Source organism: Myotis nattereri (genome assembly GCF_964212035.1).
Source record: "Myotis nattereri genome assembly, chromosome: 14".
Lineage (NCBI taxonomy): Eukaryota > Metazoa > Chordata > Mammalia > Chiroptera > Vespertilionidae > Myotis > Myotis nattereri.
Window position 1 is genome coordinate 48,749,251 of NC_138089.1, and position 14,222 is coordinate 48,763,472.

The following is a 14,222-nucleotide window of genomic DNA, read 5'->3' on the forward strand; positions in this document are numbered from 1 at the left end:
ACACAGTTCCAGGCCAAGACTTGTCATTGCTTATGCCAGACTTGGGGATAGCTTGTTGTTTCAGTGCTAGTTGAGACTGGTCACTTCTGCTTGGCAAGAGGTACAGGACATGCAAGGCCAGCTGTGCTTGTCTGGGGTTGGTAGACCTTTGAGAGATTTTAGCAAAGTCCACAAGCATGAACCTAAGCAGGTTGCTTATGTGGATGGAAAGGTGGCTTGGACCAGGCGCGCAAGTAGGATAGGGCCTCAGGGAATTACCAGAGCGAGGTGTACAGTGTTAGCCAGGTTAATGGAGAGCAGAGATTTGGTGCCTGTGACTGCTGGTTGAATGGAGGAAGGGTTCAACAAAAGAACAGTGATACCTGCTAGCATTTCCAACCCTCAACGCTGTAGCTAGCCAACTCAGTGCTTTTGTGTATGTCCTTGGTGCCAATATAGGTGCTGTCCCCAGTGCTAGTGAGCAAGCAAGCCTGTTTTCTGGCCCCTTGATTGAGACTCTAGCAGCACTCTGTCTCGCTTGGATACAATCGCCACATGTTTTCACAGCCAGATGTTATGGAGACTCCGCTTCCCAGCACTGATGCCCCAGGTTGGGGAGCCACATGTGGTGCTGGGAGCCCTCGCTCCTCAAGGATGACCTGATTCTTATTTGAGTTGGATTTTGGTTAATAAGGAAAATTATTGCAGTGATTTGATTTTTCCACTGTGCTTGTGTTATAAGGGTTCTAGAAAAAAAAATCAGTGGTCTATAGCAACTGAACAAATGCCCACTGAAGAAAAAGTCATTCAAAAATAATAGGAAATGTCAGGGTATAAAGTATATTCATTTTTGCCCCACTCCCTCCACAGTGTAGCATGGTTGGGAGAAAGCAGCCACCTATCTCCTAGTGACCTATCTCAAATAACGGAGCAGAGCACTTACTTGTAGCATTCTAATGTGTCTAGGGCTGCCTGAAGACCTGATCTCTGTTTCACTTAACTTGGCTCAGATCTCAGGCTTGGAAAAGCTGCAGAGACTATGGATCTGGAGATGCTTTAGCAAGAAATGGGGGTAGAGGAACAAGAGAATATCTAAGGTTCTGAGAAGTCAGAGGAAAATCTGGAAAAATAAAGACATTTAAAGACAGCCATTAACACCATTTTGTTCCACTCTGGTGATTACCTGAGACCCTGACTTATGTGGCCTGAGCCTTTTTCCAGAGTAAAGTTCCCAAAACACCCAGTGGCCTGCAAGAGACCACACTAGAGCACCACCAACCAACTCTACAAATAACACACCTGAAGGGTGAACTCAGCCCCATTAAAGCTCCTGCTGCATGGGGTCATCCCTTACACAACAGTTCATATGCTGTAGCCAGGGCCGGTCCTCATAGCCAGTGCACCTGAGGATCAACCCCACCCACTGACATGCCAACAGCAAACAAGAGACACCTGGCTTAGGTGATAGGTAGATTGTGCCTCATAGGACACCTTCTACATAAAGCCACTCTGCTGAGACTGGGAAAGGTAGCAGATCTACTTAATATATAAAATCAAACATGGAGTCAGCCAAAATAAAGACACGAACATGTCCCAAATGAAAGAACAGGACAAAACTCCAGAAAAAGGAACTAAATAAAAGCAGTGTGCCAGATACAGAGTTCAAAGTACGGGTTATAACGATGCTCAATGAACTTCAGGAAAGAATAGATGAACTCACCAAGAACCTCAACAAAGAGAGAGAACCATGAAAAAGGACATGTGGGAAATGAAGACTACAGCAGAGGATTAAATCAGCAATGCAGAAGACATGGTAGAAAACACCAAATCAGGACAGCAAAATTTTTTTAAGTGATGAGAATTTAAGGGACCTCTGGTACATCATCAAGCATACCAACATTTGTATCATAGTTGCCAAAAGAAGAAATGATGGAAAGCATCCCTAACCTGGTGAAGGAAATAGACCATACAAGTCCAGGAAGCAAACAGTTCCAAGGAAAATGAACCCAACGGGGTGCACACCAAAACCCATCCTAATTGAAGTACCAAAGATTAAAGGCAAAGAGAATCTCAAAAGTAGTGAGGAGAAAAAGCAATTACGTAAAAGGGAGCTCCCATAAGACACTCAGCTCAATTATATTAAAGTTTTTGGGATCAAGAATTCTATACCTGTCAACATAGTCTTTCAAAGATGACCAGAAATTAAGCAATTCCCAAGTAAGTAGAAGCTGATTTCATTACCACTACATTTGCCCTGCAAGAAATGAAATCTTTCAAGTTGAAATGAAAGGCATTAGACAAACTCAAAGCCATAACATTTTTTCTTCTACAGGATTTCAAAGAAAAATAATTATAAGTCTGTTAATGGGTACACAATATATAAAAATACAATTTGTAATGTCAACAGAGAGGTGGAACTAGAAAACATTTTATATGTGATTGAGTGTTGGTATTAATTTTAAATGGGTTGTTATAACGTTAGCATGTTATATGTAATCTCTCTGTTAACCAGAAAGAAAATAACTATTTTCACGCAACACTTAATAAGGAAATGTTCTGCGAAATGCATTGGGCGATTTTATCGAGCAATCGTATAGTGTACTTACACAAACCTAGATGCTATATACACAGGCAATGGAATAGAATAGAGAGCTCAGGAAGAAATCCTTGCATAGGTGGTCTAATAATATTTGATACAGGTGTTCAATGGGGAAAGGAAAGTTTTACTTCAAGTGGTCCTAAGAAATCAGAATAACCATGTGCAAAGTTGAACTCTTACCTAACTTAGTATAGAAAAGTTAACTTTAATGGATCAAAAACCTAAACATAAGAGCTAAAACTCCTGGAAGAAAACAGGGGAGAAGCTCCATAAAATTAGATTTCTTGGCTATCACAACAGAAGCACAAGCTACAAAAGAAAAAATAAAGAAATTGGACTTGAACAAAATTTTGTCCATTAAAGCATACTACCAACAGTGAAAGGGCAACCCAAAGAATGGAGAAAATATTTATAAAACAATAAAAGATTGCTCTCCAGAATAAAGAACTCTTACAACTCAACACATAAAACAACCCAATTAGAAAATGAGCAAAGAAGTTAGACAATTCATCTAAAGATACACAAATGGCCAATACATACATGAGATGCTCACCATAACTAATCATTAGGGAAATGCAAATCAAAACCACAGTTAAGATAGTGCTCTACACCCATTGAGAAGATTATTATTAACCAAAAAGCAGAAAAATGGGAAAATGTAGAGAAATTCAAACCATGTGCATTGCTGGTGGGATGCAAAATATAGTGTAGTCACTGTGGAAAACAGTATGGTGGGTCCTCAAAAAATTAAACATGGAATTTTCATAAGATACAGCACTTCCACATCTGGGTATATATTCTTAAAAAAACTGAAACAGGGACTCAGATTTACTCCAGAAGTCAGGATAGTGGTGGTGGTGGTACTTGGGGTCAAAAAGGTGGGTACATTTCACAATTTTGTAAAAGGCAATGAGCCCACCCCCAAAAAGTGAACCTTCTCTATATTGTACTTACCAAATAGTTTATACTTTGAAGTAAGGCTGGAAAATCTAAAAACACCACAGTAATTACTTTTGAGAAAAAAAAATCCTCAATGAGAAGACTAAAAATTGTATTTATCCTGCTTTTCCTCTCAGAAATAAAATAGTTCCAAATGCTTTATTCTCCCAGGTATTTTAAGACTGTACACCTAAATATGCCTACATTACTACTTTGCCTGGTAGTAACTTTTCACAAAATAAAACATTCACTAGATATAAGTGTTCTTACAAACTTGTCATGGAATATCCATAATGTTTGGTAGATTTCTCATGTTTGAAATACTGTTTTGATGTAAATATGAATGCTGTTCACATCAAATTAACAAAATTTGAACTCATTTAGAGCCATCAATTCCAACAGAACTTTTGAATCCCTAAAAATAAAAGACACACAGATAGGTATAGTATTTAATCGAAATATATTTGTCTAATATCTACAAAGTGTGAACATTTGGTCTTAAGGAAGCAGACAAAAGGCACAAATTAGTATTACTACAGAGAAGCATTCATGCTACTGGATTTTATAAATATTCTTCAAAGTGGTACAGTAAAAAATAAAATAAGCAGTAAGCAAAAATCAAATGTTATATTTTTCCTTCCTTTATATTCTAGTTGTGTCTTGACCTCATTTGTAAAGGCTGAGGACTGAAATTCAACTGAATCACAGTGGTTTTCTTGCTGCAGAGTTTGGGTCAAATAATAGAGGTGCACTAAAAAAAAAAAAAATCCACAGGAAATTCTTTTCCCCCCAAATTAAATACAAGATTGAGGTTGTGGTTGTGCATGTTTATTATATGCATGCGTATATTTAACTTCTAAAGCCCTTTTTTCATCATAAAAGTAGTGGAAGTCTCCATATGACTTGTTTTCTACTGTAAAAGCAGCAGCTTCTAAAAAAATGTATGACTAGTGCTTTGAGCAGGAGAAACTGTCAGTTTCTGGGGCAGGTAGATGGGAGGCAAATTCCAAGGTGGGCTTGGAGTTCTCCCAGTGGTGCTCCACCCTAAGAGGCTCTGGCATAAACCTGGAATAGCTTTCTGCCCACTCCCATTTAGCAGAAAATAGCCATTTATCTTTCTGCAGTATGGACCGGTGAAATGCCATGGGGTGAGAGGTGAGAATCACAATAATTTTGAAATGACAGGAATGAGCCATTTTCTACCAGATGGATTATCAGTTGGGCCATGCCAACCCCCCCCCCCCTTTTTTTATTTGACAGGAGTTGACTATGTGAGAATACTTTTGTAAGTGCAAAACATTTTTGGCAGAGTGAAAAATAGAAAAGGCCAATCATTGATAAAAAGGAGCCCATAATTACCCACTTTTGGTAAGTGCAGTATTTACATGTGTAATAATCAGACATGTATACAATGAATGGCATGTGTGTGAACATATAGTATGCCAAGAGCTCACAACTGTACACACACATGCCCCAAATGGCTCTTGAATAAACTTAATCCTATAGCAGAGTTTGGAGTACATTTTTCACAGTATAGAATTTTTCAGGTACCATTTCTTGAATGATATCAAGCGGTCTCAGTGAATACCAACAGAACCTTGATACTGTACCACTTTAATTCCTACAAAAACGGGGCTCTTCCTGAAGGCTCTGCACCTCCACCCGGTCAGTGTGCCTTCCACAGGGGATTGAAGTAGACCCAGCCATCACCCTGTAAGAGAAGGGAGGAGACGTTACATGGAGACCTCTCAGCAGGCAAAGGGGAGGAACAAGAGTCCAGGCTCTGCAGGTTGGAAGCTTAGTACCATGCAAAGCACTGTTAGCATCTGTCGGGACCACCACCAGTATGTGCGTCCGCCTTGTTCCTGGCATCTCAGCTGTGCCAGGCTGGTGGTCTCACTACCCCTCCTCAGCTCTTAAAGCCCATATGATCTTCGCATGTTAGCATTTTAGGAGGAAATCCCGCAAAAAATAACAAAAGAGGGGGGGCTTTGTTGGTTTATATCAAGGAAGATTGGGAGGGAGGAGCGCTTTTAAACAGCAGGACAGGGTGGGGGTGGGTACGTGTTGGATGAACAGACAAGAGAAAAGCGGAGACCTGCATGTGAGGAATTTGCCCAAACCAGTGATTTACAGCCCATCAGCCTGGAGGGGAATGTCCAACAAAAGCTCTCACCAGCAGGATAGTCACAAATCAGCGCACATTAGAAATACCACCAACCCAACACCAGTGAGAAATGGCCAGAATCAAGATGGTGCACTCAGCCTGGTGCTAGGCTAGAAGGGCATATACTGAATAGTAACGGTTCTGGTTTTGGGGTGATTTTTATTCTTTACATATCAAGCCTTCTGTTACAAACACGGGGGCTTTTATTAAACTCAGCAGGGAACAGTATGTTTTCTTTTGTCATTTTGTTTTTGAGGGTGCATCTTTCCACAGAAGCCAGACAAGCTAGTCTGAGAGAGAACAGATTCACCTCACAGAAGGATCCTTAAAGGATTGTGTGATGGTTAATTATGTCAACTTGGCAGGCCATGCGTGGCCAGATTACACAATTTCAGGTGTCTGTGTTTTTGGATGAGATTAGCATTTGATTAGTGAGCTCAGCAAAGGAGACTGCCTTCCCCATTGTGGGTGAGCATCATCCAACCCGTTAACCTAAAAAGAAAATAAGTGGGAGGAGGAGGAATCTGCCTTGTTTTCTGCCTCCTTGAGTTGGGACATCTCATCTGCCCAGACAGGGATTTTATACTATCGGCTCCTGGTCCTCGGCCTTCAGACTTGGACTAAATTACACCATCAGCTTCCCTGGGGTCTCCAGCTTGGAAATGGCAGATCCTGGGGATTTTCAGCCTCCATAATCCATGAGCCAGTTCCTTATAATAAGTCTACATGCAGTTATGTCTCCTATTGGTTCTATTCTGTTTTCTGGGGAACCCTGACTAACAATACAGATTCATCTCACCTGGCAAGGTTTCCAGACAAGATTCCCACTCAGAGTCTCATACAGGCAGAGCCTCTAACAGGCCTTCTGCCTGAGCCAGAATCCAACCTTGGAGTCTTGCCTCCACAGCCACAGCCCCTGCCTCCGGGGGCACAGGGGCACTTTCTGCTCCTGACCTGGAGTCTGCCTCACGGTTACTAACTCACCCAAGGCCTCCTACCTACACAGTAATCCTTCCTTGTCGCAGGTCAGGCCTACCAGCACCTGAGCCAAAGAAAGCCCGGATGGGTTTCAGTTGGTTCTCAGTGTTTACATTTTTAAAAATTCCTTCATACCATGTGAAAACTTGTGAAGAATTGGACAGTTTGTGATCACCTGGAGGTAAGTAGCATCAACCCTCTTTAGATACAGACTCACGCCTGCCCCAGTCCTCCCAGCCTGTTTCTCGTGGATGCTGCCGGCTCCTGAGGGCCTGCCTTATACTGGCCTCTGACTCGCTCCCGTTACTCCCACTTCTGTTCGAATGCTTCCCAGTTGCTCCACAAACCATTTCAAGAGCATAAGAGCCTCCACTGAGCACACAGTGCCTTGCCCATTGCCCAGGGGTGGGCACTCGTAAGGATTTATTTCTGCCTTCACATGTCACTTTCCTGGGTGACAGCAGCAGCATTCGGGCACAGGACTCAGGCCGGCCTGTCCAGCATGTCTGTCCCATTTGGCCCACAGGAGGCAGAGCTCTGAAAGCAGTTCTCAGTCACGAAGGTCCCAGCTCACCCGGTGTGGAGCGGGCAGCAGGGCACTTCACTGCAGCTAATGATAAAGTAGCAGGGGCCTGTTTGTATGACTAGGACAGCATCCAGGTCTGCCATCCCATGCCTCGCCCTCCCTGGCAGGCCGATGGGCTTTTCTGATGGAGGCTGCCAGAGGGACAGGGTGCTCAGTTCTGCCCAGAGGACGCCCTCGCTGGAGCCAAGCTACCCCACATCTTCCCAGGACCTCTCCTGCCCCATCTTTCTGTCTATCCAAACCACTGCATTAGCCAAACAAATCCATCTGCCCCTCAGGACAAGCACCCAAACAGGCGGTGGAGTTACCTCCTGGATAAAGTACTTGGGCTGCCATGGGGTGCGGAGGTTCTCTCGCTTCCGCTCCTCCATCCGCTGCTTGTCCTCCAGGCGCCGCTTCTGCTCTGTGGCGGCATCGATGTCCCCCAGCCGCAGGTAGCGGGTCACCTCCCGCCAGAGGTTCCTGGGGATGACAGGAGAGGAAGTGGTCAGGCAGGGACAGCAGGCTCAAGGAGGGTCATCCTCCGTAAGGAGGGGCCAGAGCTGGGAAGAGGACATCTGGGCAGGCCATCCGTAGAGGTAGCTCACGGCAGGTGCCTCAAAGACTGCTAGAACCAAGGATTTGAACCCAGGGCTACCCGGCTATGCTGCTACTACAACAATAAAGCAGACGCTAAGATGGTGTTCACCATATTTCCTCATATTTACATATAAACTAATTTACATATAAACTAATTTAATCATCACAGTAACCCAATGACATAGACGCTGTATTAGCATCCCCATTTTAAAGGGAAGGAAAAATAGGTTCACATAATGACTTGCCCAAGGTCAGCGAGCTGATATATATGGACAATGGCTGGTTTCCCACAGGGAAACCCGGTATTAGGAGTTAGAAGGGGGAGGGAAGGAGGAGTTGATTTTGCTGCAGGCTCTGTCATCTCACCCACATCTAAACAGGAAGTTAATTCTCTGCCCCACTCATTCATTGTAAAAGGTGGCCTAGATTGGCTCCTATCTTGTGCAGTTTTTCCCAGATTTCCCAGGACCACCCCTCATTCATACACTCTGTTCCAAGGGGTGAGGACAGGAATTGAGGGAGAGCAGGGCACCATCACCCATGCACTTCCTCACTTAGCCACATCAGGCTGAGGCAGGGCTGGGTCATATCACTGTGTTTTTCATCACCCACACCCTTGACACATCTGGTGCCAGGGGAAGGGCTGGCCATAAGGACATCTGGTGGGGTGTTCTCAAGAGTAGGACCTCCCATGAAAAGCCTCATAAGACAGTGGCCCCAAGTTTAGAAGGCAGAGACGTCCAAGGACTAGAGAGGGGTAGTAGGACAAGAACTGGCCCCAGACAAAGCTCTGGCCAGACACGGGGACCCAACCAATAGCGCTACTAGGATGGGGACAGGTGGGGAGAAGTTGGGGGCTCATCTGGGGAAGTCTCTGAACTTCAAAAGAAAGGGCAGAAAGGTGAGGAGCCTTTAGGTGGGGAGGGTGGGAGCAGGTCAGTGAGAAAAGCAGAAAGTCCAGGAAAGCCTCATGGCAAAGGCCGGCGAGTGGCTGAGGCAGGATTGTGGCTGGCATCACAGGGCCCTGGGGGCTCTGGGCAAGGCAGGACATCTGCTCAGACCAAACTCGGCATCCTGAACAAATGCATGAGTGTGGGCAGACAAATGCAAGTATCTTCACTCTTCCCTGATGGCTAGTGGTTCCCTCCCCTCCAAGGGGGCTTGCAGAGGCCAGCATGACTGTGAGGGCTGGGAGAACTGGTCTAACCACTGCCCCCACCCAGCCACGCAGGAAAGGCCTGGCAGACCTGCTGCGTAGTAGGCTCAGGTGTTCTGAACAGCAAGGGAACCCCTGGACCAGATACTCTACCACCTTCCAGGGCTGTTTCCTAGGGAACACAAGGTGAGCTGGACTCGGTTTCCCTGCCCTTCAGCTCCATGTTTCAGTAAAGTCTGCATACGTAAGCCAAAAAGACGTGGCACCCCTCTGTCCCACTCCCATGCCAGACCCCACCCCCACTCCAGGCTGAATTCTGAGTTCCCCTGGCTAAAAGAGGCAGCAAAGGGACTTGATGAGGAGTAGCTAAGCTACTCCATATCCCTAGAACAACAACACAAGGGCTGATTTCTGTTCTCAACTGCCAAACCAGCAACAACAGACATGCCATGGTAGTAACCGCAAGGTTCCATCCAGGGCAAGGGGGGAGCTTTCTTCCCGCCTGCAGTCTGTCCCTTGTCCTGTGACTAGTGCCCGGTAGGCTGAGCTAAAAAAGCCAACGGGTGGGAGTTCACGCCCTCCATTTGGACACAGAAGGTTTCACGGCCCCCAAACAGAAGAACGGGAAAGCGCGTGCTAATCCTACAACAAAGCAGAGGTTCCAGAGGTACTGAGGCCCTGGTTGTATTAAACTTAGTTACAACATATGGTTTGTATGCACTGTTGCGTCCGCCTCAATTTTACAGAATTCACACCTCCCATTGGTTACAAACTTCTGGTAAAGGCAAACCTTTCACCGAATCATCTGTTATTTCATTTTAATCCTACCTCATATTTCTAAAGAGCAGCATATGCTTTTAGATAAGGCAAATATTTTCTGTAAAGGGCCAGACAGTAAACATCTTGGCTTGGCAGGCCATATGGTCTCGGTCCCAACTACTTAACTGCCATTGTAGCAGGAAAGCAGCCATAACCAATAAACATGGCTATGTTCCCATAAAATTTTACAGATACTAGCTACAGGCTACATTTGGCCCCGGGCCACCATTTGCTGACCTGGTTGAAAAATCAAATGGGCATATTCCAAGCAAAGTCTGCCCGTGTGCCTGCATACACACCACTCGAAGGGGTCACGGCATATTCATGCCGTAGTGCAGACATACGAACTGGTCAGATACTCTTACTTAGCCATTTCCTCCTGCTAAACAGGCAGGTGGTTGCTTTTTCTTTTGTTTGTTTAGGTTTTTAAATAGATATATTATACTAGAGACCTGGGCACGAAATTCGTGCCGGGGGGGTGTGTATGTCCCTTAGCCCAGCCTGCACCCTCTCCAATCTGGGACCCCTTGAGGGATGTCCAACTGCCCGTTTAGGCCGATCCCAGTGGGCAGTCGGACATCCCTCTCACAATCCAGGACTGCTGGCTTCCAACCGCTCACCTGCCTGCCTGCCTGATTGCCCCTAACCGCTTCTGCCTGCCAGCCTGATCACCCCCTAACCACTCTGCTGCCAGCCTGATCAATGCCTAACTGCTCCCCTGCTGGCCTGATTGCCCCTAACTGCCCTCCCCTGCCAGCCTGGTCACCGCTAACTGCCCTCCCCTGCAGGCCTGGTTACCCCTAACTGCCCTCCCCTGCTGACCTGGTCACCCCTAACTGCCCTCCCCTGCCGGCCTGGTTACCCTAACTGCCCTCCCCTGCTGGCTTGGTTACCCCTAACTGCCCTCCCCTGCTGGCCATCTTGTGTCCACATGGGGGTGGCCATCTTGTGTGTTGGAGTGATGGTCAATTTGCATATTGCCTCTTTATTATATAGGATATAAATATATATTTAATTTTATGCTTGAAACTTTTTCTGAATTTAAGAACTGTCCCTTAGAATAGATTCCCAGAAATACAACACTGATTAAACTGAATGAATGATCCATGCAGCCAGACCTCACACATTCCTACTATAAGCACAGGGCATCAAACGTCAATTTGATCACACCCTTGTCAGCACTGAATTTTTAAAAATTATGTTGCCAATCTGGTAAGAAAGAAAAAAGTGCCTCGTAGCTTCACTGCACGGTTCTTTGATTACTAGCAGCTCCCTGTGTTTAACTTTGTAATGAAGCAACAGGCCAGCTGAGTTGACAAACTCTTTGGGAACAGGCATTAAAAGTCTGCGGCAGACACTCTACACCCTCCACCCCCTACTGAAAGATTCAAAGGCTCTATTGCTCAATGACACACAGTGGGAAATCCAAATATCTCAAGTCAGAGCAGGATTCCCGGCCCGTTCCGTTCGCTGAGCTTTCTAAGGCTTCCTCTCTGTCCCCTGGGTCGAGCGCGGAGGGAAACAGCTGGAGAGAAACAGCCTGATGCCCACCTGGACTCCATGGGCCCCTGCTTCTCCAGAGGTCTGATCTTCTTAGGGCACACTGGCAACGTGGTCGTGTCCACGACTTTGGTTTCTCCGTTGTTGTAGGTGAACTCTAAGGTGCCGTTCCATTCCCCGTGGACTTTACAAACAATGGTGTTGGTTGGGTTGTGCTTCACTTCTGCCGTGACCCTGAATGAAGGAAGGAATCAAAGGAACACGCTTTGCGACATAAAAAAACAGAGACTGGAAAAGGTGGACTCATGTGGGGAGATTCTTTTTTTAATGGGGTGGCATGGAGAGGAATCGTTTTTTAGTGTTTTGCTCCAAGTCTAGCTTATAATATGGGATCTAATGTCCCTGAACACACAACGAAGGCACTGATGGAAAAACTGGTGAGAGATGAATCAAGTCTACAGATCAGTTAATAGGCTCATCTCATGAAAGCTGAGCAACGCTATCCTCGTGCTTGGCCCGAGGGGGCTCCAGGTTCCAGCTCTGGGTGAAAGCAGATCCCAGCTCCCTCTCTACCTGGGAACTTGCTGCACAGTCAGAGGAACACGCGAGAAATGGGGAGTCCTGCTCCAGGCAGCCAAGCGTAGGAGGCCAGCTCCTCTCTTCCTAACAGCCCAACTCGGGTTGAATTTGAGCTTTCAAACCCAGGCTTGGAAGCTCTCTGCCTGAGCCTGAACACGGCCAAGGTTCCCAGGTGGCCACATCAGGAGACGTCCAGGCCACGCGCAGCGGAAAGGCATCAGGGGTGTGCTGGTAAAGGCTTAGCAATGGCTGTCCAGGAGGGAAAACAACGGATCTGTTACGTTTGCCAATTTCCGTGGGGCCCCACCACCGCTGATTTCAAGCTGCCAACTTGATAGGAGGTGGAGCTGGGGAGCAGAGCACGTGGTCACCCTGCGAGCCCGGGCATCTGGCTCCAAAACGGCCACTTCCCCCGCGACAGACACTGTGACATCACACAGAACACTTTCCCCAAAAAAGGGCAGGGACGGGAGCCTGTTTGTATACGGACCTGCCTGAAGGAGGGATTTTTATAACTGGAGCAATAAAAACAACGCTGTGCTTCTGCAAGCAGCAGACCTCACCTTCCATTTCTTAGGCTTGGGCTTCCCCAGCTCCTAAAGCAAAGATCTCACAGAGGATACGGGGTTCGGGAGACTTAAAGAAGCCAATTTAACATGAATGGGGTGCTCCCGGGCAGAGTCTGGGTTCACAGATCAAATTGCTTCAGACAGAGAAACAGGCTGCGGCATCAGGAGGGTGAGTTGACTGTAACGAAGGGAAGTGTCTTTTTTCTCTGGTGTGTGTTTGCTAATACATCCCCAAATGATTTCACCGTTAAGTTTACTTGAGAAGGGTTTAAAAAAACAAAAAAAAAAACAACCTGCCATGGGAGGGGGAAACAAAGCAGCACCTCTTTTGAAAAAAGATGTTAACTTGACGTTCAATGCATCCAATGGCGGGAACCCAATTTCTGGTGGAGAAATGGACCCCTGGGCCTCGTGATAAGACAGAGTCGGAGCCTCCCGCGCCGCCTACCTGTGGACTTTCCCTCCGTAGAAAGGCTTCGTGTGGAATATCACGGTTGCCGAGTACCCGGTCTTGGCACAGTTGATGCTGACTTTTCCTCCGAGCTCCACCCAGGGGATGGTGAGGATGGAGCGGGCGTAGGCACTAGGCAGGGTGAACACGTACTCCTCCCCGTGCTCCAGGAGCCGCAGCACACCTCCGGGGAGAGAGGAGGGGACGTCAGGCACACAGATGCGAGAGGGGCAGCTGGGGATCGGGAGGCACGGGAGAGACCAAGCAGCTGCCTGCCAAGGGCACTGCTCTCCCCCCTCTGCCAAGGCTGGCTGCTCATCTGCAGGCATTTGTCTTGTGCGCCCCACTGTGGGCCAGGCACCGAGAATACAACAGTGAATAAGGCAGACCCCTGTCTGTCCTCAAGGACAGACCAGAAAGGTGGGCACTGGCCAGTTACCAAGCAAACCCCAAACTGTACCTGTGATGAAGGTGGGAGGGAGAGGTGCCGGGCCATGGAGGCCTCTCCTGGGAAGTGACCTGGAGGGGAGGTGTCCCCGAGGGAAGGACAGGTGAGCTGGGTAGGAGCTGAGTAGGCGAAGAGGGGGGCGGATTCCAGGCAGTGGGAAGAGCCTGTGCCAAGGCCAGGCAGTGAACGTGAAGGGGCTGAGAAAAGGGCCTGAGCACAAAGGGAGATGGTGTGTACAGCGTGGAGGCTGGCCAGGCCAGAAGGGGCCAGACCTTATGTTTTAAACTTCAAAAAAGCATGTTAAAGAGTTCTGCCATTATCCTGAGAGCAAGATCTTAACTTCTCTGCGCCCCAGTGCCTCCCTGGGCTGTGGTTTAGGATGGGAAGGCGATTCTAAACCTCAGCGCTAAGCACACAGCCTGACACACCACTGGGATCCTGCGGGGGTTTACATCCTAAGCCCGCCTCCCTCTCTAAAGCAGCTCTCAATGGGCGAATTCTCAACAGTGGGATTTCCATTTGGGAATAAGGAGGGGGATGCATGCGGGGTGGGGGTGGAGGGGGGTGGGGGGTGGGGGGAGGGGTTGCGGGGAGCGGTGGGAGGCACCCTCCTGGCGCTCATCTTTAGAAAAACCTCTCCCAAACCAAGTGGCACTTCCCTCAAGTCCCCTGACATCAGTGAGCCCCTGAGCCAAGCTGCACGGAAGGCATTAGCGAGACCACACTCCTTGGGCTCTGGGCTGAAATCCATGAATGTGCGTTCACTTATTAAATAACCTGCAAGATGCCTGCTCAACGCGAACTCATATTTTTAGGGTTGCATTAAAAAGAATACCTGCCCCTAGCAGCAATAAAAGACCATATTAACACCAG

General features: G+C 47.3%; 1 protein-coding gene across 1 annotated transcript in view; it reads right to left on the bottom strand.

The window, feature by feature from the left end:
* Positions 1-3,952: 3,952 nt before the first annotated feature.
* OSBPL10 (oxysterol binding protein like 10) overlaps positions 3,953-14,222 on the bottom strand; it is a gene marked incomplete at its 5' end in the record, with an annotated part of 140,511 nt that continues 130,241 nt past the window's right edge. Inside the window, 4 exons of the mRNA XM_081105572.1 lie at positions 3,953-5,228; positions 7,557-7,710; positions 11,354-11,536; positions 12,899-13,085. Of these exons, the coding sequence (XP_080961698.1) occupies positions 5,184-5,228; positions 7,557-7,710; positions 11,354-11,536; positions 12,899-13,085 (569 nt within the window). The 3' untranslated portion in view covers positions 3,953-5,183. The remainder of the gene's footprint in view (positions 5,229-7,556; positions 7,711-11,353; positions 11,537-12,898; positions 13,086-14,222) is intronic.